This window comes from Poromitra crassiceps (assembly GCF_964638095.1).
Source record: "Poromitra crassiceps genome assembly, chromosome: 13".
NCBI classification, from domain to species: Eukaryota; Metazoa; Chordata; class Actinopteri; order Beryciformes; family Melamphaidae; genus Poromitra; species Poromitra crassiceps.
In genome coordinates, this window is record NC_139644.1 from 17,485,020 (window position 1) to 17,509,156 (window position 24,137).

At 43.7% G+C, this 24,137-nt stretch overlaps 1 protein-coding gene across 1 annotated transcript; it reads left to right on the forward strand.

Moving 5' to 3' along the window:
- Positions 1 to 470: 470 nt before the first annotated feature.
- LOC310788193 (cAMP-dependent protein kinase catalytic subunit alpha-like) lies at positions 471 to 23,744 on the forward strand. Its single transcript, XM_083649722.1, has 10 exons — positions 471 to 1,261; positions 11,857 to 11,918; positions 12,303 to 12,431; positions 13,230 to 13,328; positions 13,426 to 13,508; positions 15,198 to 15,324; positions 15,419 to 15,514; positions 15,783 to 15,905; positions 19,028 to 19,192; positions 20,611 to 23,744. The coding sequence occupies exons 1-10, from the start codon at positions 1,216 to 1,218 to the stop codon at positions 20,734 to 20,736; spliced, it is 1,056 nt and encodes a 351-aa protein (XP_083505848.1). The 5' UTR covers positions 471 to 1,215; the 3' UTR covers positions 20,737 to 23,744.
- Positions 23,745 to 24,137: the final 393 nt, after the last annotated feature.

Here is a 24,137-nt window from a genome sequence, read left to right on the forward strand (position 1 = left end):
CAAATCTCTGTCAGTATTGTATGAGTAGCCCCCTTACATTTTGGCATTTTTACTAAAAATAGCCAGTCAACGTCACACCCAATCACTGATCAGTCGGGGAGAAGGGGGCGGGGGCAAGGCTACAGCACTGGCATTGGAAACTAGTCTGCAAATAGGTGTATGCTTCAGGACTGGTGGTTCCGATATGTGCTGTTCACTAAATTAATTTATCTGATAAATGCAAACATCTGATACATTAAGGCGAGAGAATAACAGTTATGGTCATGGGCGTATTGGCTCGTAGCTAGGTCTGAGAGGCGGGACAAAGCCCTTTGACAGATCATATCACTACAATGATTGGACGTATTGATGCATACCCAATCAACAGTTGTCTTGCGATAACTGTCACCAAAGTATTAGCCAATCACTGACAACCAGAGGCGGGCTCCAGTGGATGGATGGCTAGAGTTTACTCGCTGTGGTCTAAAGATTAATGGAGGGGGCTGTTGATTTTAGGAATTGAATACTGGATGGTTGCTCCCAAGAAACCATTGGATTTGACGCCTGGATTAGAAACAAATGGAACGATATCCATTTGAAATAATCAACAGCAGAAACGTCTAGATACCAGTTTTGTTTTCCAGCTCAATTGAAAAGGCCTGGCTGCATAGAGTAGAGATAGCATTTGGCTAGCTATTAACGTTAGCCAAGTTGTGGCACAGGCCGGGGTACGACTGCGAGGGAGACTGACAGCGAGCTCGCTAGCGTTCGTTAGACAGACGCAAAGAAGACATTTCGACGCCCTGTCTGGTGTTTTGGACTGGAATTGGGAAAAGCCAAGCCACAAAAGGAAATATTGGAAGATCGAATGACATCTTGATTTGCCATCGCTCGTTTGGAAATTGACAAGCCACCTAGCTAACATCAACTGGCTAACTGTTAATGTTATCTCTCCTAGGTTTGCTAAGAATTAGCTTTCTAGCCTAGCTAAGCCCTTAAGGTTAGTGTTAGCTGCAGACTTGGATATACTCGCTTGGCTGGAGTTTTCCGAACTCACTAAGGAGGAGTATTGGAGGAAACCTATTTCTATCCGTGAGTCAATGATGGTAGCTGTTAGCTAGTAGCTAGCTCTCAGCTTCATTCAGCCCAGCGACAACGTTAGCTGTTAGCAGCACCTAAAGCTTCGTAAACGAAAACTCAGACCGAGTCTAGGGACTCCACCATCAGCCTGCAAATATGGGCAACACGCCCACCGCCAAGAAGGGCAACGAGATGGAGAGTGGTGAGTAACGTTACTGTACCTGGAAGTAGGAGCTAAGGTACATTTCGCTAGCTAAAATATCGTTTTAGTCATTTAACAGCCTGGAGTCATTTCCTGTTGCCCATACTGCTAGCTATAGATAGTATTAGGCATGTACGGTGTAACGTTATCCAGGCCCAGAGACTCTCCACATACCGGTATAACAAACCTTTTACTGCTTTCTTATGGATGCAGAGTGATTCTGGATAATGTGATAAACTCAACTACGTTGGCTTGACAGCTGCAAGCCACTTGGCACTTGAAGCACGCCCTTGTCAATCAGATCCACACAGTAGTGCAAAAACTGAAACCAGACTTACTGGCTGAGATACCATATTTATCACAAACGACAGAGAATATTATGCATGCTCTCAAGTGATTCTGTGGGATATAGCTAGCTCGTGATGAAATGCCGCAGGATATTTTCAGAGGTACAAGTGACGATGACATAACCTCATGTAACAGTCACAGATTTCTGTCTGTTTCCTGTGTTTTAGCTCGTCCGTCCCCCACGGCAATGTTTTTGATGGGCTGCCATGACATTGCACATCTACTAGCCTGATGTGGAATTCGTTTATTTTGTTGTGCACTTATTGACAACATAATGAGTTCAGGACAATAAAGTTGCGTTAAAAAAAAAAAAGTTTTGTTTACAAATTCTCGGAGTTGACCCTAGCCAAAGCGCATGGAGCTCAACATTATTTGCAGGAAGTGTATGTAAATCATGATGTGTTCATGAAGATCTTTGATGTGGTCCTGAGCCTCAAGTCCCACAGACTGTGTTTGACACTGAGTGAGGAGAGGGGAGTTGCTTTGTGATCCAGAGTAGGAAAAAGCCACTAGGGCGGGGTCATATGATGCATGCAGTGTGATCCTCTCCAGGCAGAACCTTTAAGTCGAGGAGTCTCTTGAACATCATGTGATGAGCAGTATTTAGAACAAGAGCACTTGTGTGTGTGTGTGTGTGTGTGTGTGTGTGTGTGTGTGTGTGTGTGTGTGTGTGTGTGTGTGTGTGTGTGTGTGTGTGCGTGCGTGCGTGTGAGAGAGAGAGAGAGTCTTTCAACCCAGATCTCCCAACCCTGTTCTGGGCTGCTGTGCCCTCCAACTTTCTTGGTATCTTCCACTGCTCTCCCTCCACTTCTCTCTCTCTCTCTCTCTCTCAAAATATCCTTTATTTAATTGCACCCCCCCCTTGCGTGTTTTAGTAACTTAAGCATGATTTTGACAGCATCAATATTTTCTGCCATTATCACATTTCAATAGAAAAGATTGGACATTTTCACCAGAAATATATATCTGGAAAATACAGTAATGTTAGCATTGGTTTTGGTTTCTTTATAGTATTAGTAATCTATTGAGAATTTTCAATGTCAAGAAAAGTCACCCTCAAAAGTTGCTAATATGTAGCAATGCAATTATTGAACAGTAAGTAGGCATCCATGTAGTTAACTTGCAAAAAGTTTCCTCCTGTTTTTCAATACAATGCATTGCTCAGTCCAAACACTGTGTCCCCCCTCTCCCAGTGGTGGATCATTGGCCTAGAGCAGGCCTAGGAGATACCGTTATGTTCTCATCCATAACACGCCATAACACGCCATAACGCTCAAGTGTGCTCGGTCTGAACAGGTATCTGTGAAATGAACCTCAGCTCCTCGTTACTGGTAGAGTGTGGCTGTGAAGAGTGGCCTCCAGTCTGTCTGTGATGATAACCCATGGCAGGGAGGGACCCACTGTAACGAGGCCTGTGGCTCTCAGTTGTCACAGCATAGCGTTTTGTTGTTTTTAAATGCTATGGCATTCATGGCAAATGGGGGGATTAGTAGTTCTATACGCCAGGGCAGAGGAGATCCAGCTTGTTGGAGGGTTGTTGGCATGCCACGCTTCACGTCTTTATCAGCCCCGATCGCTGTGGGCCCGCCCTGATCCCCAGAGACAGGTGCAGACCAGGAGGTCCAGAGGCCCACGCCCGGGAGAGCTGTTCTCCACAAAGCAGCCCGAAAGTAAAGACAACATGCCAACCCGCTTTGGTTTCTTTGGGAAAATGGTGCTAGTGTTGAGGCCTGCACAGGGTGCACAGGGACCGTCTCCGCTGTCCTTCCCTGCCTGGAGCAGAAAGGCAGAGAGCTGCAGCAGCAGTATGGAGGAGAGCTGAGTCCAGGCCCACAGGAAGAAGCAGGGCGGGTGGACGGACAGTGCGAGCTGCAGCAGGAAGTGGAGGAGCAGGGAAAGGTCCAGCCCAGCCTCGGCTCTGCACACTTTGCTCTTCGTCTCCACTCTGCACATTTAAACTCAGTCAGCACAGCCGCCCAGGATAGCTTCAAGTCTTGACCCCTTAAGATTCTGTTTGTGCCACATATTCTGGATTTCCCACTGGTCAGAACCTTACTGGACTTACTGCAGTGTTGCGACACGAGTCGACACAGCCTGTCAGCCTGCCTTGTATGATGTCTGTGCTGCACAGGCTGGCAGGGAGGCTGTTTCAGCGAGCAGGGCCTTGTCTGGGGGACACAGACAATGGAGAAGACAGATATTACCAACCACAGGAGGAGCTGCAGGCCTGCTGCTGGAGTGAGTTTTCAGTCTCTGGAGCTGGAGCTGGACAGGGGGTGGGGGGTGGGTGGAGCTTTTGCTGAGACCCATCCACTTGCAGTCTGAACTTAAGGCAGGGGTGTGTGGTTGAACTTGTCACACAGGTTTAACAGACAATCAAGATATTGGCTATATAGTATTTCTTTATTCTTGTTGATGCATATTGCTAAATTCCTCTTATGACCTGCTGAGTGAGTGTCTGGGTGTGTGCGCATGTTTGTGCTTTTCATTATAGAGATGGCTAGATTTGGTGGTTCATATTAGCAGTTTTGATTGTACTGTCGTCTGTGACCTGCAGCACACAGACATGCGTACATGTACACACACACGTACACACACTGTCACACACCAGCCTGTTGTTTGTCTCTGTTGCCTCTATTGTTTTCTGGTTACACTAAAATTCCAAGGAAGGCATTTGTCAGTTACGGTGGAAGTGTCTGTCAGGAACTGTGCTCCACAGCATGACACAATCTAAATTAATCTATTAAACAGTGTCATAAATAACCAACCTATCCCCATCACACACATATACTGTTTGGCCACTAGGGTCCTTGTCCTCCTCAGTGTAGTAAATTGGTCTAAATATAGGCCTATATGGCTGATTGATATCTTGAAAGGCTTACGTGCACCTAACTCACCCTGGGTTATGACATGTACAGTAGTTATATCAGATCCTGTGTTTGAATGTGTTGATATAATGAAGTGGCACCCTGTCAAAGTGCAACTTTGGCCCGGTCTATAAATATCTGTGCGGCTGGTGCATGTCCTGCTGCACACGCGGCTGGCTTGTGTAACAGGCACAGGTTTGTGTTTGTATCGCCCAGTGCTTCCTGTCTCTGGTTAAAGGGGCTTTGTTGTTGTAAGCATACACTGATCATCATCAGTGGACTTTAGGGTGTTTTCAGACCTGACAGTCCGGTTCCTTGGTTCGGACCAGATGGGAGAATAATACATACATATTTTATTATTGTATTATTGTTATTATTTTCACCTGGTTTGGTTCGCTTTCACAAACGGTCCAGATGGGGTTGACACCATCGGCAACCGTCCCGTTGTTTTCATGACTCTTTGCTGGGCTGTGCTTTTTACATAATCTTTAATGTGTTGGTTTTCTTGGTTGTAATGTATGTTAGCAACTGGCAATGTTGGATGATTGAATGCGTGTGCCCCGGTCAGTCAGCAGCTCTCAGGTCGTGGAGACGGTGGCTACGGTGAGACATGAATCAGACGTAAATTATTTTCTGAAACCAAGCGGGTCTAACTTGACGTTATTATTGTCAATGATGGCAATAGCGTTAATTAAAAGCAGACTACAGCTGATTAACACGCGGTGGTCCAAATCGCTTTCAGAGAGGACAATAGGCTAGACTCACCAGCTCAGCTAGGAATATTTGCTTAACCTTATTCGACTGAATAAGTGTAAGAATAGGCTACGGTATTATTGTTAGTTACCTGTCGCCTTCATCTGGGAACTGAAAGCCCTTGCCAGTGTTCTTTAACACATCCATGTTGTATATCATTTATTATTATGGATCCAGGTTGTCCGTCCGTCCGTATGTCTGTCCGTCCGTACGATGTTCGTTAACGCGATATCTAAGGAGCGCCTTGACGGAATTTCATCAAATTTGCCTCAAACATCGACTTAGACACAAGGATGATCTGATTCGATTTTGGTGGTCAAAGGTCAAGGTCTGTGACCTCTCGAACGCCATTTTCAAGCTTGTTAACGCAATATCTCAGGAATGCCTGGACGGAATTTAATCAAACTTGTCTCAAATATCGACTTGGACTCAAGGATGAAAGGATTACATTATGGTGATCAAAGGTCAAGGTCACTGTGACCTCTCCAACGCCATTTTCAAGCTTGTTAACGCCATATCTCACGAATGCCTTCACGGAATTTCATCAAATTTACCTCAAACATTAACTTGGCTTCAAGGATGAACTGATTACATTTTGGTGGTCAAACTTCAAGGTCACTGTGACCTAACGAACGGCATTCCCAAGTTGGTTAACGCAATATCTCAAGAACGGCTTGATAGAATTTCTTCTGATTTGGCTCAAACATCGACTTGGACGCAAGGATGAACTGATTCCATTTTGGTGGTCAAAGTTCAAGGTCACTGTGACCTCACACACCCAATTTCCAAGCTCTGTAACGCAACATCTCAGGAGCGCCTTGACGGAATTTCTTCCAATTTGCCTCAAATGGCGATTTGGACTCAAGAATGAACTAATGGCGGAGGCATAAGTCCGCGTTGTGGTCCGCATTCTAGTTTTTTTTTAGGTGACTTTTTTGTTTTTCTCACTCGTCGTCTCAAGACAACCCCCTGCGAATTTCACTGCAGGCTCCAGATTCGGTGGAATTTGCGGGCCCTTGTCTGAGACTCAGCATGCAAGGCAGCGTGTATGAGCATCGACGCTGCGCGGCATAGAGAGATAAATGTATCAACCCTGATGCTTTCATTTGGGGTAATTCTGTTTGATTGACCGGTCATAGAAGCATTGCTAGTCCAGGGAATTTAAGGCAATATCAAGATTATAGGGCAGGCTACAGCCAAGCCTGCTATCAATTGTTTTTAAGATCAATAAACACAGATTTAATATTTGATCGAAATGTATTCCATTTGTCCGGGAGACTGAAATGTGCCGGACACGTTGACCAGAGGCAACTCACTGTTGTGAGAGAGAGAGAGAGAGAGCATGTATGCTGCTGCATGTTGTGAAAGTAAGGAAATGCTTTTGCTCAGCTCATAGTGCACAGCTGGCTACGGGAACAATTGATAGCAGGCTGTAGCCTATAATCTTGAGATTGCCATCATTTCCCTGTGCCAATCATGCTTCTATGACCAGTCAATCAAACGGAACAAACAAACTAAAATGCAAGCTTCGGGGTTGAGAATGCATAGCTCCATGCTGCGCAGCATCGACGCTGATACACGCTGCCTTGCATGCTGAGTTTCAGGCAAGAGCCCGTAAATTCCACAGAGGGGCATGTTAAATGGAGCCCGAAGTGGAATTCGCAGGGGGTTGTCTGAGACTATGAATGAGAAAAACAAAAGAGGAGTCATAAAAAAAAATAGGGGTGCTCCGATCATGTTTTTTGCCGCCGATCGCCTATGAGAAATATCTGCCCGACCGATCATCGATTGATCACCAATTACCGATCACAGATTATTCTTTTTTTGCAGCTATAGCAGTCTATTATAGTTTCCATTTTACATATAGGTCTACATTTCATGCATCAAATTGAAAGTGCAGCACATTTTCTTTTTTCTACATCAATATTTTATATTGTGTAGGCTAAAGGAAACCGCCAACAGGATTTTTTGTGGAGCACAAGCCTGTGTCGAACTAAATGGCTAGAAGAATGTTCTTTATAGTTCAGTCTAGTTCCCTCAGTTCAGTTTATAAAGGAACAAAATTATTCCACTTCGGGATTTCCATGTTACCAGTTCAATGCAGTTCAGTTCACTCAACAAAAATTCTCCATTCCGGGATTTCCCTGTTACACAGGAAAAATAACTTTGACCCAAGGAAACTATTTTATAGATTTATAAGCTAAAGGAGCTAAAGCTAACCGGAGCTATTAACATTACGAGGATACACGCAAATATGGATCAAACGCGGACATAACACAAATGCAAATGCAAATGCCTCGGTAGGCGGTAGGACTGGAGGTAACTTCTCTCTGCTCTACTCACCGGCTGATTTGTGTGATTCAAAGACGCAAGGGGCGTGTTGACAGTCTGGTGCGGTGTGGAGGTGAGTAACAAAAAACGGAAAAAGACGAAAGCAAAGCATGTGATTTGCAACACAATGATATAAACTATAGAGCACAATATGAAAGTTAAACGATACATTGAAGACATGAAAGTGTTTTTTTTACACCAATTAACTCTGTGGAGAAATGGGCTGCCTCATGTTTCTCACGTGCAGCATGATCGGCTATGCAATCGGCAACAATAAAGTAATATCTGCAATTTGTCAGACTTTGATTAACTTTACGTGGTAGAAGTCCGGCTATTGCCGCATGACGGAAACACTGCAATTCTTAATCTCCTACCTTTACACACACAAGCACATTCCCAATGTACATGCAGCTCTGCTTGCCCTCTGTAGTTAGCAACTTAGCATAGCATGGAGCTGTAGGCTGTCTGAACCGGTGTGGACCGGCACCTGGTTTGGTGGGCTTCACAGTTAAATGTCGCTCGGCGTGCCCCAATATAACCCCTCTGTCCCTGCGTCAGAGTGGGACGTTAAAGCCCAAGGGACAGAGATGATAGATTTTTGGAATATGAATTCAGCACGGGCACAGCAGAGACTCTCTGGTGCGGCGAGCAAAAGTTTCTCTGTGATTTGTGCGTCCCTGCTTTCTTTTCTCTCGTCTCCTGAGACTTTGCTGATTGGAGAAAGTTTTGGTAGCATATCTAGATGCCTCCAGTTGATCACAAGAGTCATGACTTATAGACGTAGTTTTCCATCGGACTTCCTCTCTGGGTTGGATAAATATAACAACTGGTGTTTTGGCGACGCCTCTCCCCCTGGTGACAGTGCCCCTGTTTGGATCAATACATAGCCATCCTGTGTGTGTGTGTGTGTGTGTGTGTGTGTGTGTGTGTGTGTGTGTGTGTGTGTGTGTGTGTGTGTGTGTGTGTGTGTGTGTGTGTGTGTGTGTGTGTGTGTGTGCGTGTGCGTGTGTTTTGACAGGAGAGGGAACGTCAGAGAGCACTCTGTGTGCAGAATAAATATTGATACAAACCAAGCGAGGGTCCAATTGATTTGTGTGAGTGTAACGGGAGCAGTGCTGCTGTGGGCACTATGTTGGACTACACACAACTGGAGGTGGACGTCCCTTTCTGAGCTCAGTGGCCCCAGCAAAGTGACAGCCACACACCGAAGACGCTCCGCCAGCACCGGGCCGGGGACAAGCTCTCCGCGGACGAGTGAGGTTCTGCTGATCTGATCTGACCCCGGCTGTCTGTCCTCTCAGAGGTCATGAGTCAGCGGCTGTGAGGAAGAGGACAAGGACGAGAGGGGACAGTCCAGTCTGCAGGGCTAATGTGTGACAGGAAGTGCTCCAGGAGGCACGCAGCGAAGAGGGAGTCATCCTCGCGCTCGGGTGAATCAGGGCTGCGCTCGGCCGAGGCTGCAGCAGCAGCAGCAGAAGAAGAAGAAGTGCCCATAGTCATCCCAGATGGTAAGGAGCAGGCGGCTACTGGAGAGAGACATGCTGTCGAGATATCACCTCCCACCGCGGGGGTAGTCATGGGAACCAAGACTCCTAAATCTAACAAAAAAAGAGGGAGAATTCCTCAATGACAGCTGTTGGTGTGGCCGTGTGAGCCCCCGAGCTAGGTTTGCATTAGCACGCATGTCCTTCCTCTGTCTGAACAGCAGGGATACGTGCCAAACGTGGCTCTTTGTGCCTGAAAGTAGGAATTGAGCAACTTCCACGGGGGGATGTTTTCTCCCTGGTGACCAGTCTGCCTCCGTTTGCTCTCTGTGGGAGCAGCAGTGGTCTGGTCTCTCTCCACATGTTTACGCAAACTTTGCTCTTTGCTCGTCTCGCTGGCTTTCTCCCATCCTATTGTTGGAACGGCTGCTCCCTGGAGAATTAGCAGGAAACCGCGTTAGCTAGATCTCTATTAAGCTTTTGTTTAGTTTTGTGTGTGTGTGTGTGCGCGTGCGTGTGTTTGAGAGTGTATCTGAGAAAATTACACTAAAAATTAATTTGACAATTATTTGATCTAGATTGTGCATTGTGGACATTATTTTAACATTATTGAGCATTTGTCAATTTTCAAATTTGTTTATATATCCTACTCTTAAGCCCCATTGTCTGAATATTCATATCAAGTTGATGAATAAATTGGCTATGCACTTTCACTATTGATAGTTCATTGGCTTAATTTAAACTGTGCCATAGGCTGCTGTTTTAAATCGATGACCTAGTAGGCAGATAGACAATTCCACATGAGAGGCACATGAGATGCTGTATGTTCCCATAGTTTTTGAATATTTCATAGATTACTCTTGTTGTTGTAGTATTTCTTTTTAGCACCACAGTAAACTGCCATCTTTTATTGACTTTTATTGCCCATCCAGTAGTAGTTTAATATTTACACCTTCCTCCACCATCTTGTGTCCCATCATGCAAACAGTGGTAGCAGTGCCCCTTTAGCCGCTAGGCTAGCCAGCATCCCTAACTCACGAGCACAGTAAGGAGGAATGAGGAAGCTGAGTGTCTGCATGTTCCCACAGGGCACTGTGATTAGCCTCATAAAGATAAGGGCAAGAAAAGTGAACTTCTGCATAATGATGCTGTGTGCACCAAGCTTTCAACCCCTGCAATGTCTGTTGGTCTGTCTTTGCATGTAGGTTATGTGTGTATGTACTGCACATTGAAGTCATTAGCTCTGTCTCAGCCCAGGTTTAGCTGTGCTCTGCAGAAGCTCTGCAGTCCTATGTTAACCTGGCTCTCAGGCCAGGGCTAATAATTACCATTTCACAATGGTTAAAAAAAAAAGAGAGAGAGACCTTTAGTCCACAGTTAAATAACCCACCTCTGGAGCAGGGTTACTCTAGCCTCATCCTTGAAGCATGTCACTGCAATTCATTTGCATTCATTTCCCATCTTGATTTCGAGCCTTGACAATGTAGAACCTTGGTGAGAATCTTAACAACATACCGGCTGGTCAAAAACATATTCTGATACAATGCCTTTGTCCTTGATTGTAGCCTACATACAAAACAGATCAATGAAAAATATTTACACAACCGTAGTTAAAGTCAACACCTACTACTAGTGCACAAATCTGCCTTTTGCCATACTGCGCAAGTGTGCATGGCCATGTGATGTTTGGCAGTGCTGTCACTAACACACACAGACCACATTTCAAAATAAGAGTGCGATGTGGTCAAGTTGACTAAACATGCATATCTCAGTCACTACTATAATAATGCGAAGGGGTGCACAATTGCTCAAATGCGCATGCTCAGAACGGAGCGCAGCGCTAGAAACGAGCGCGCAATATTTCAAGTACCAATTATAGACAAGGCCACAATGATGTGCCATACAAGGCTATTTATTTGGTTTGTGTGGTCCTCAATCCACATATCACACTTCTTTTGAAACTTGGCGTTTGTGTGCCACAGGCAGGGAGCTTTCTACATGGGCTGTTCTGATGATTTGAATAGTGAAATCAAACGTTTAAGTGTCTATTTTATTGCAAGAAAAGAAGAACCAAAGAACCAAACAACATGAGTCAAGGTTAAAGCCACAAGCATCCATGGCAAAAGGCATTATATTAAAAGATCAATATTGATATTTTTGAATCGATATCACTTCCTTCAAATGAATATTGATTTGATATCGATTTATTTTTATTTTTATAAACCCAGCCCTACTTGTAAATGCCCAAACCCAAGATGCAAGGAGATGCAATTGAATGACAGCACATGTTGAGGCTGTGCAGATGAGGCCTAGCCCAGTCTTCCCTGGGAATACGGCTACATAATGAGACATGGAGCAATATTATCCTTTCAGTAAACTGGGATCACCCTGAGCTAAGATTGCATTGTTGGAAAGCACTATTGTGTCTATTTTCAGCTCCTCACTCTCAGCATTCGTTTTGTTCACATATTCAGTCCAGTGTTGTTAATTGTCTTGCACATGTGCAATCATGGCTGGACTACAAGTAGTAGTTTGGGCTCCAGCAGTGAAATTAGATTGCCTGAGGAGAGTGAGATGAATGCAAACTAATATCGGCTGTGCGTGTAGCGATATCACTTCTAATCACTGGCACATTGAGTTAATTCCTCTCTACAATATATTGTAGAATATTAATTTAGTGGATGTCTCTGGGTCTTGCGGATTAGTTGGTGTAACCTGTTTATAAAATGTTTCTAAAGCCTAGATTTGGTAGTCTGTAGTATGAAATGAATGAACTTGCGGTAATAAAGTTCCACTTTGTTTCTAATTACAGTGAAGGAGTTCCTTGCCAAAGCCAAAGAAGATTTCCTCAAGAAATGGGAGAATCCAGCGCAGGTGAGAAAGAAAGACGAGATCTGATGGTTTGTCTAACTTCTGTTTTCACTGTTGGAGGTAGACTCATGCAAGTGGTAGTCATGCCCTTGATCCAATTTATTCCATTTTATTTGAGAGGCAAGTGCACCCTCTGCTGGACTAATGTAGAATAATTTGCATTTGATGATTATGACTGCACTTGTAATGTGGCGACAAGGAACTAATTAACTTGTATAATTCACATAATAAAATTGTTGCTTTTGTCAATATATATATTTGCATGATATAACATTTTAATTTAGGCTGTATTATGCCAGGCAATGCTTTGAGTTTTTAGGTTGTCGGAAGGTTGTTGAATTACCAGTACAATTTCCCCTTTACCTGACATGCTCTTCTGTTTTTTAGCAAACTGCGGCATTGGACCACTTTGAGCGTTTGAAGACCTTAGGCACTGGTTCGTTCGGTCGAGTCATGCTGGTTAAGCACAAAGAAACGGGCCAGCATTTTGCCATGAAAATACTTGACAAACAGAAGGTACGCTACCTCGAGGAGTGAGCCAAACATGGCCATTATAGAGGAATAAATCTTTATGAATTTGCATGCTTGACTTTCACTTGGTCAGTCCAGTCTGTATACGGGAATAGCTCTCTTATAACCCAGTTTAAGAATTCACTTTACTTAAGGGGGATTTGTATGAACGACTTTCTACTGAAGCTAGAAACCAGAAACCAAAAGTGAACTGCAATGACGTCAGACAAGTCGAGCACAAACTGGAGACGATATTCTGTGGTGGCATAATTGCATCAAATTTAAATTGAATAAAGCTTTATAATATGATCATATTAGTGCTGGACTAGCAAATATACCTTTATTAGTCACCCTGGGTCCTGCCACAGTTATCCCTAATCTGTGATGCCATCCAAACAACTCCACAGAGAATGGATATGTGAGTGTGACAGTATTCACGATTGATTCCATCTTCATCTTCTGATTGAGAATAAACAACACTACAATAGTATGAGGATCCTGAGATTGTACAATTTCAGACAAACATTTGATAGTGCCATGAAAATACTATCCAGTTTGTTGTCCAGGCTGTGCATCTCGGTGATGTTACAGATCACGTCTGTCTCAATTCTTGCTTTTAGGATGGAAGTGCCCATGTTCACATACCGACGGGACATTCCCAGCACATAAGAATAGCATAAAGTGACTTCTTGAATGGAGTAGTATTCTTCTCCTCTTTGCTTTGGCTTCTGTAGCATGTTCTAGTCAGCCATTTTGACAGCCCTCTTCGCCTGAGTAAGCTCCTGTCCTGCTCCTCCCCCCCAGGTGGTGAAGCTGAAGCAGATAGAACACACTCTGAATGAGAAACGTATCTTGCAAGCCGTCAGCTTTCCTTTTCTGGTGCGACTGGAGCACTCTTTCAAGGTACGCATTGAATAGTCAGTCTGTTTATCATGTTCCCCTCACTTTTGGATGTGCAACACAGGATTTTAATACAGAACCTTTTCTGGTCTCTCCACAGGACAACACTAATCTCTATATGATTATGGAGTATGTTCCCGGGGGCGAGATGTTCTCACACTTAAGGAGAATTGGCAGATTCAGGTGAGCCATCTTTCAGCTAACCCAGCCTAGTCTGCGGTAAAAAAAGCGGAAACGGCAGTTATTTTATATAGAAAGCCAAAGTGAACGTAACGTCCTGCTTTTCTCCCTGTACCGGCGTGTGAGAAATATAAATGGTTGTGAACGGATAGGTTACTTTTTTGATCCTGTTTGAATTGTGCCACGGGGTAGACGTTACATTTTGTCAATTTAAAAGATAACTATGCATGTCAAGAAAGTCGCAATTTGTCCTGAAACTGAAAGGTAAGGTTTAGTTTTGTCAATGAACTTCATCTCGTGTCGCACATTATGTGTCACACCATCAACAACAATGGACTGGCCTGAGAGACCTCACTTACTGTACACGACTGGTTGTCTTTCTGATTTATAACTTAGTGCCACAGTTTTACCACAACCTGCGGCTTTCTCGACTTGCAGAGTTATCGTTTACAGTGACAAACCTGACGTGTACATATTGATGTCATCAGTGACATCATTATTGACCATCATCTTATGACATGACTGATGATGTCATAGGCATTGTGACATCATCAGTGATGTCACTCGAGCATGGTTATAATCCTCGAGCAATTGTGACATCACTGATGATGTCATAGACAGTGTGACATCATTGTGATGTCATCATGACGCAAAGTTGAACAAATGTGCGCTGCGCATGCTATTAGCGCAGGCGAGGCCACGCAGCAGCCAAACTGTATATGCGAGCTGCAAGGCCAGCTCGGCGAGCTGCAGGGCGGGCGATAGCGAAGGAATCGAGCCTAAATGCCACATAAATCAGGGTTGTTGTTGGAAATGCATATCACAGACAAATTGGAGGAATGTCTGCTGCCTTAGAAAAGTAAATTTTAACCTGTAGTGAGTCGCCTGTACACTCAGCAGCATATGTAGCCTAATGTTGTTGTTTTTTACCCATGCAGTAATAAATTATTGCTTTTATTTTGAAGGTAAAATCGCCTAGCTTCCGGTATGGTTAGTAGCCGCGAGAGCTCAGGTTTTCATGTGAGTTTGGTGCGTTCAGTTGGGTTCAGTTGCTGTGACAAGTCGCGTAGTGTGGGTCCCTTATCTGAGGTAGTCATTAAGGGCGTAGTGGTAGCGCTGTCGCATCACAGCAAGAAGGTCCTGGGTTCGATTCCCGCCTGGGACACTTGGCGCTGAGGGTGTGTCCCCATGTCCTCAGTGCTTACGGCCCAGGTGGGGTCGTCAAAAAGACCCTTTTGTTTTGTGCGCAGTTTGCATGTTCTCACCGTGCTCCCCTGGGTTTTCCTCCAGATAGAAAAGAAAGTGACCCCCAGTTTTTCAGTCGTCATAAAACAAATCTGCAGGAACGAGGAACCAGTCGGTTAGTGTATACTCCCAGTCTTTTCATAACCTGATTTCGAAAGTTGTCTGATGTATTCAAGTTTTACGTAGCTAATACACAAAAATAAAATGAACTAACACCATATAAAACCATCTTTCTATGGGGGAATGATAACACTGTAACACAAACTGGCGGTGAGATCCACTGGTGGATCTCAGACCAGAAGACCGATTGAGCAGTAACAGATACCAGGCTCTTCTCCTTTGACAGAGACCCTGGTGACGCCAGGTTAACCCAACCTAAATAATTCCATGTGCTGCTGTGGACTGTAAATATTGTGGCTCAGCCTAACCCGCTGACCTGTCTTGCAGTGAACCACATGCCCGCTTCTACGCAGCCCAGATTGTACTGACGTTTGAATACCTTCACTCGCTGGATCTCATCTACCGAGACCTGAAGCCGGAGAATCTGCTCATCGACCAGCAAGGCTACATACAGGTAAGGGGTTGCATTGTTTTTTTTATTTAACAACTACCACTGGTTCATAAGTTTTCAGTGTTCAGTAGTCAGAGCCGTCCACTCTTTGCTCTAGGTAACAGATTTTGGATTCGCGAAAAGAGTGAAGGGCCGAACCTGGACGCTTTGCGGGACCCCCGAGTACCTGGCACCGGAGATCATCCTCAGTAAAGTAAGTGCTCAAAAATCCACAACACCACGAAAGCACCAGCAGGAGCTTCTGGTCCTACAAGGGCACAGAAGTTCTCGCTTCAACGTGACGCTTGATCCCTTGAGGTTTGCATTTACAGTATTTTATTTATTATGCAAATCCTTTCACGACAGCTTGACCTTAAGCTATAGAACTATGGTACCATCTGTCGCTTCCTGTCCATAGACACTTTGTAGTGTTGGTCAGTTATTGTTTGGGGACAAATCTATTTCCTGTCTGTCTCCCTCAGGGTTATAATAAAGCAGTGGACTGGTGGGCTCTGGGAGTGCTGATTTATGAGATGGCTGCTGGCTACCCCCCCTTCTTCGCAGACCAGCCTATTCAGATTTACGAGAAGATCGTATCAGGGAAGGTGAGTGTGCAGAAGGTTACTAGAGCCTCTTTTTGATTTTCAGACATAGTTACTCCCAGCAGAGCAGAGCTTTGATTAAACGAGTGCAGAATCTTTACAGTCCCACGGCGATTTTGTGGATTTGCAAGCTACCGTTAGCGAGACGAAAATTATTTCAAAATACTATAAAAAAAAACTGCATAATACACGCCAGACGGGGTTGTGAATCGAGACCAAAAAGTCCTCTCTTTTGGTCGATAAGCTACAGTACATTTCCATTAAAAGTAAACACGATTTGTCAAAGATGTTGCGGACAGAAGGAAGAGCATTGTGGGAGTTGTGTGAAAGATCTTCCACTAAGGTGGAAATATTCAAGGTTAAGGTTAGACTTCCCCAACAATGGGACTTTTGCTTCCTGCATTAAGTGGATTCTGCTCAATGAACAACAGAAATGATTTGTAGAAAATAACATTCTCCAGTGCTCTAAACCGTGATTAGGTTTGATAGCGCACGCAGAGAAATCAGGTGTCTGATGCCAATTGGCTGACCTTTGGCTCTAGTGCCATGGCAACAACATGGGGGGCGGGGGGCGCGAGAAAAATCAAATTTACTGCTGTTCATTCCTCTGTCCCCTCCATTGAAATCCCTTCAGCAGGATCTGATTTCAGGGGGGGAGGGATCTCTGTATGATCAGGACAAACAAAACACGTCACTGTTTCTCAATAAATAAATCATTGGCTCTACCTGACTCATCAAATTTAGTTATTTAAATATTCAATTATTTGGAGGCCACGTCATGCTTGGGTGGCGTCATATATTTTGGGGTTTAATATTTAAAGGTCCCAATTTGTGCAGCTGTAACCTCTTAAAAACGTGTGTCTCTGGTCCATAAAACATCTGGGCAGACCAACAGGTCATGATGAATCTTGCGCTGAAACAGCTTGCTGTGGCAAACGATAGACAAAATGGCGCAGGTAGCTTGTGTGAGAGAGATCGCGCGCAGTATGCGTAACACCTATCCCTCTGGGGGAACAGAGTGTAAGGGGGCGTGGCTTGAAGGAGACCGCAGGAGAGAGCTGGATAGGGACAAATCCAACTCTGGCAGTTCTGAGGTTCTGAGCACTCATTACAGGGAGGGATGACAACAGCATATTATGCATTTAGAAGTAAAAACAGCTTTTGCACGGAATGAGACCTTTTAAAGATAAAAAGTTCTCAGGAAGAACTTTTCAGGTTAGTAGTATAAAGTCCTATCACTATTATTTTAGGATGTTCTATTCATTTTAGCTCAAGATGACATAACATTAATGTTCGTACGTGTCTACGTATAGTAGATGTTAAGGCAATCTGGGAACCCAGAGTCTATTTCTATTTGAAAAATAGACAGCCCTACCGTTTTTCCCAGCTTCCTGTACAGCGCGCCTCTCCTGTCACTTACTTCTCCGTGTCCGTGCTCCACTGTTTACAGTCTAAATAGCAACTTGCACCGCGACTTTCCAGTAATTTTTCACTGTTGTTGTAAGACGAGTTGACGTCTTCTATGCAGTGTGTTTATGTGTTAACGTTATTACAAATAGCCAAAATGGATGCGGAAAAGGAAGTGACGGTGGCTTTTCCGTCACTTCCGCTTTCCTTTTCCGCCTCTGTACAGGAAGCTGGGGAAAACGGTAGGGCTCTCCCAGAGTCTATTTTTCAAATAGAAATAGTCTCTGGGTTCCCAGATTGATATTAAGGTAGATGGCACATTTCCTGATAGTTGCAGTACTTCTACCCAGCAGCAGGGGTCAAATATCTCCAAAGACAAAAGTGTATGACTACCAAATGGATCCCTTGACCTCTCACATCAATATATCAGAATGAAATTGGGCTCATTAGAACCGCATGAGTGGCTACCTTTCCTGTCTGTCTACTGTCCTATCAAAAAATTTAAAATTGTTTGTCCCGTATGGTTCGTCCACAGCTATGCTATTTTAAATGCGATCGCGCTGAATATTTCAGGAAGTGTAAAGAGCACCGCTGCAGGTGACTTAACGGAGCCAAACATCTTAGTTAGGTAATTAGGGCCGATTAATGGCCGAACTTGCGCTGCTGCACAATTGCTGCACAGCCTCCATCAGTCACAATGCAACATTTGCACTGGATACACGAGTATTCCGCTCCTATGATTTAATGGTCAAATGTAATTTTGAAGCACAGTAAGACTGCACCAATACAAACGTGGTCAAACTTTGATGCTCAGTCAGAAGTGCTTCTCTACCGAGATAGAAATAGATAGAAAATATAGATACCGGTAGATAGAAATAGATAGCTCCAAGCTCAGGAAATGGGACTCACCTGTGTGCTACACTACAGCACTACAGTGGTGAAGGAGAGCACATGTGTCACTGGAAGGCTTATTTTACTTTGCCTTTTTAATCACAATGTTGGGTGAAGCCAATAACTGTCTATCTCCTGTATTTGTCATGATTTGATGTTTGGACCTGCCTCATGCGGCTTGCGTACACAACTTTGCATCAGAATCACCAAGTACAATAAATGTACACGAATTTGTCTTGGAGACATTGGTATAGAAACATAATTACAACTCGTGAAGCGATGCAACTACCTACACACAAGGACAACAAGTGCATATTCAGTTCAGGGACTGCTTTGCAAGACATGCAACAGACACAAAATACACGCCACGACATATATAGACGGTTTTATCTTGACAACAAAAACATTCTAAATTGAACCCCAGCTCACTTCCTGTTGCAGTGTTGGCTATGGACAGGAAAAAGGGAAAAAAGATGCAGAGCAGGACTGACAATTCCGTGAAAACCGTCTATACATTCAGCGTGTGCTTCCACTGCCTGCATGTCATGCAGTAACTTGCAGCTGTAATTGAGACTCCCGCAGTCGAGTTACGCAGCGCACCATGAGGTAGCTGTATTGAATAGCATGGAAATGAAGGACTGAATTAAATGGGTTAATGGTAATATTGTTTCAACTTAGTTTTGGGGAAAGAAAAACACTGCAGAACTAAATCCAAGCACTTGATTTGTGAGATAATAAAATGTGTCTTGTAGTCCAAAATGCTTGGCTGCAGAACACACTGCACCACACAAGCAGACAGCCCGTCACACCTCTGTCCCTGTTTGCAGGTTCGCTTCCCCTCCCACTTCAGCTCGGACCTGAAGGACCTGTTGAGAAATTTGCTGCAGGTGGACCTGACCAAGCGCTTTGGCAACCTCAGGAACGGAGTCAACGATATCAAGGGCCACAAGTGGTTCGCCACCACTGATTGGATTGCCATCTACCAGAGGAAGGTAAATATAGGCAGCCCATGATTTTTTTTTTTTTTCATTGGAGTTTTCAGAGTTAGACATACAGTTGAAAATAGGAAAACAATATTCAATGCTGATATATACTGTAGAGAAAACATGATAAAATACAAAAAATTAATATACATCAGAACAAAAATGAAACAAAAAAATACAGGTGAGTTATCGGACATGTGAGGAACAAAGGAGTCGTTTTTTGGTTGTTTTCAAATTCAGTTCAAATTGACAACATGAAAATGTGTTGCGACGACCTTAGCCCATCCCTTTTAAATTGTCACTTCCATTGGAGTTTGATAGAAAATGTTTCAACGATCTAAAACATCCGTGGTAAGAGCAAGGGCTTCTTTACAGACTCACACCATTTTGCACCGATATTAAACGATCGCAGAGGGAGAAATCCAAGAGGAAGAGAACCCAATTTCTTCAGGCGGAAGCCTCAATAGTCCATAATGCAATGCAGCCACAAGACATGTTGCATTATGAGTGAAGGGAGTGACTTATTTCTTCTAGACCTGAAAAGCCTGCACTCTCCTGCTCTTACGATCTTATCAGCATCACTCTCCCCGCCTACACATGCTGTACTGTAGGACCCACAGCTGAAAACAAGTTCACACATTCTCTGGGGTTTGTTGAAACTCATTCTGCGAAACATAGGAAATCCCTAAGATGAGAGATACATTACAACACAACATAATTCCGGCACATCTCTGATTGAGAATGTATAATGGCGTACGTGTGGATTTTTCCTTTAACACACGAAGGTAGGAGATGGTCAAATCTTTTTACAATGCATTCAGATGTTCACTTAATCAGTGCAAACTCCATATGCAGCAGTAAACAATTGCATATTCTATGCAAATATCTGTTGATCCCAAAGGACCTATTGTAATTTTAGCAGGGGCGAAATCTGATTGGCCACCCCAAAATCCTGAGGGCGCTGGCGTCCGTGGCTAACATGAGGTCTTTCAGAGGCTGTAGCAGGCTCATTTTTAAAGCTAGAGTGAGGATACTGGCACCATATTAAACTAGAAGACCTAATGAATCCATTGCTACCAACCATGCTAGCTGGTTGGGGAGGGGGGCTAAATAACCAATCCAATCCAATAATCCAAATTTAGGCAAAATTTTGGCGAGGGGGGAAAATGGCATGGCTATTTTCCAAAAGAAGAAATTCAGAAACATGTCTACATCCTTCCTAAATGCCGCACTCAGTGCCACCCTTGCTTGAGTCTGTGCCCCACCTGGGCCACCCACCCCCGGTCAAAATGGCCGGGACAGTGACAACGCCAGTGACACCACTGAATTTTAGCAAATCACTTTCATGGTTCATGCTGTCGCTTCTGTTTGCTTCACCCCCATTGGACCTTATTGACCGATGCATTTGATTGTTTTGTATCTTCCAGGTGGAGGCTCCCTTCATCCCTAAGTGCAAAGGCCCCGGTGACACAAGCAACTTTGATGACTATGAGGAAGAGGAAATCCGAGTCTCCTTCACAGAGAAGTGCGCAAAGGAGTTTGCCGAGTTCTAGATCCGACCTGGAAGTAGTGGAAAGAGACAGGGATTTAGAGAGGAGAAGGGGGTCTGAAGAGAGGAAGCGTTAGGGTGGACTGCTCACTTGCTTATCTGTAATGACGACAACAATGTAAAATCCCCCCCCCCCCCCCATCCCCCTAGTGGAGAGGTAGACAAAGCGGAGAAAGATCCAACAGAACCAGCAGTGTTGCCTTTTTCTGATTGTTTCTCAACTGTTACCTATTCATTTTATTTAATCCCTCTTGTGTTTGTGGCAGGGGCTCAAGGAGAGAGGGGGCGCGGGTTCGTGGTTGTTCAGTTAGTTTGGTATCTTTCTGAAGGTGTAGTGACACATTGTCAGTCTTTGCAGGTTGAGGCGTCGGTTTTCCCCGTTGAGGTACTGAATCTGCTAGGCCCCCCCCCCTTTTTTTGGAATGGTCCTCTCTACAAGCTTCTCAAAGAGCGATTGTCGTATCTTGTCACCCTAGTCGTCGCCCCACCCCACCCCCCTCCTCCTCCATCTCTCCATCCCGAATCTGTCCAAGCAATACCAAGTCCAACAGACGTGCCTATCATAATGCCAACTGGTTGCAAAACCGTGTCGAAAGCATTGGTGCAGAGCTTTGGCTATGGTGGCATTAGCCCTTGTGCCCATTTTGGTTGAAAGCTTGACACTCTCTGCACCCGCCTTTTGTCTGCTCAATGTGGCATGATTACCGGGTAGATGATGCTCTCGCTGTGCGCAGTGGAGGCGGTGGTGACCTCTTTGATCAGAGTTAAAAAAAAATATATATATATTTATCACATTAAACATCATCTAGGTCTTACTGTTTTTTGGGGACCTGTGAGAAATGGTATACATGAGCTCTGCATTTAAAGTCTGTCTTTCTCTTAGCTGAATTTATTAGAGCGTTTTAAAAACCCTTTTGGTGATCATTTTGTCCTTTTATGTCAATCTCTGTGCTTGTGTGTTATTTAGTGCTGAAGGGTGGGTTGAAAAGCTGTGATTTGGCAGCAACTAACATTGTGGTCACACACTCCTGACTATTGTTTATTTAATTCATAGTACATTTATACATGTATATTGATATATATGATAGAGAACGTGGAAATATCCATCTTTTTCAACATTGTCTCATAGCTGTGAAACCGAAATTGAGATTTCGTAAATAAACAAGTATGAATTCTGCCAAATTTGCAACCTGAGAACATTGCAAAGTTTTCTGTATGTAACTATGATGGTGGTGGATTTTAATACGCAAAAAAAAAAAAGTAGCAAAATGTTTCAGCAAATTGTGCATGTTATTTTTGTACAATATCACTTTTAAAGAGAGATGGCAGAGCATTAAGCTTTATTTGTGTTGAGGTACCTGAGATCGTGGATAACGTGGTGACTGATGACATGATGGACTCTCGCTGCCCTATTTTGAAGATGGAACAAGACCCAGTTAAATATGTCAGAAATCCTGTGTTCGTATGGGCTTTGTTCATTATTCAGTTGTAGGGCGACAGTTTGCCGATAGTCACTTCACTAGCTCTTCTCACCTTGATAATTGTGTTTTGTCTTGTCCCCCATCCCCCTCTCTTGTATATACCCTCACATGTAACACCTTCAAATAGACTTGCAGTCCAACCAAATTTTTAGGACTGTCGAGATTGGAATGTTCTGTTTCCTTTTCTTCAGCTTTCTATGTAACAAATTGAACGTAGGAAGTGATTCTGAAGCTGTCCCCCCTGACTTTCCCTTTTGCCAAGTTTCTTTTCGTGGATGCAAGACAATCGCAGACCAAATCTTCTTGCTGGTTTGTTGACTGAACACGTCGTTTTGGTTTCATGAAGGATGTATGCTTTTGCCCCCACCCTCCATAAGCCCTAGGTGCTAGACTATGTCCATCTCACTAAATGCTTTTCTGTGAATTGTTTGATGTGCATCAATCTATTTGTCATAAGGTCTTGTAACAATGGCTTATTTTGGAGAATGTTTTCCGGTCTAAATGATTTGAACTAGGCTTAAGTAATTATTTTGGCAGTCTCTTGATGTAATTGAGATAAAATGCAGGATGCCTTTGAATGTCTTGAATTGTCTGATGGAGATGTTTCAATGCTATTTTGAAACAAATGATGTGTATTTTATAGAACTCGTGTTTCTCCGAGGAGCTTGGTTTTTCTTGCATGTGGTGAAACGGCCTGACGGCAAGAGATCCCCGGTCGGACCTGGGACATGTTTGAGAAACTACTCTGTTTCCACAGCCCAATTTATATTTTACCAGTCTCATTGCATCGTTGTGTACGGTTTGGTTTAGAACGTCACACTGGGCAGTGGAGCGCATCACCAACGACCGCCTCCACAGTCTTTTGCAAATATTGAAGCACACGCCACCCTTCTAAAATCTCATAGTAAAAGATTTATGCTAATGCTTGCATTATTTGAAACTTTTAAGACACGATGTAATGCTTTGAAGAGAGCACATGAATATCCTCGCTCGTTAGTTTAAGTTCTGACAAATGATTAGCTCGGTGTTGGCGAAGGCACTTGATCCACTTCGGACACTGAGACCATCATATTGCATTTTTTGTTCCCCCAACCCAAACTCGTCGGTTTCTGTTCTTTCGTTTGAAATAGTCCTTTTCTATCAGCTTAACACTATCAACTGCTCTGTGCTCATCATTTTTTTCCCTCCAGTTTGCCTTCTGTTTGCATTCACTTTCCACACGCTCTTCATTCAGACATTACACTTTTTACATCCGAGATGTTATTTTGCGTTCATATTTTCTAATTGTATTTTCAAGAAAAAACAAACAAAAAACAAAACATGAATCTTTTCCTCCTGACCTGGGTACAGTGATTGTGTAGTCTATTGTACCTTTTGGGAAACAATACTGTATATCTCTGCCTTTGACAGTCTTAACTATCTTACCCTCTGGAGAACTTGACAGATACCCTTAGAACACAATGAGTATGTTAAAAAAAATATACATAAAGTAATATTTTGCAAAATGTATCATTCCAATAAAGTTTTACTTGTTAAGACTAATATCTCTGGGTTGTATGTAAGCTCTCACTTCATCTCACAGATTACAATCAAGCCCCTCACATGTAAACGCACAAGTACTAAAAATGCATTTTGTTTGTGACATGTTCAATCCCAAAGTGCTTAAAAGGGAGATTTACCATTGCTGCCCTCATTGCCAGATCAGAGGAACATAGGCTACTTGTTTGTAGGTGGTGGTGGTTGCTGTATTTTAACAGTCCTGTCTGTCTGTTATGAGCATCTCAAGAGGTGGGCGGGTGCAGCTGAATGATGCAGTGCTGTGTTCCTCCTGTCACAGTAGGGGATCAATTACCAACCAGATTTCAGCACCCCATTCCAAATCTACTGCCAGATTTTATGCACTACAAAATAAGAGCACTATTTG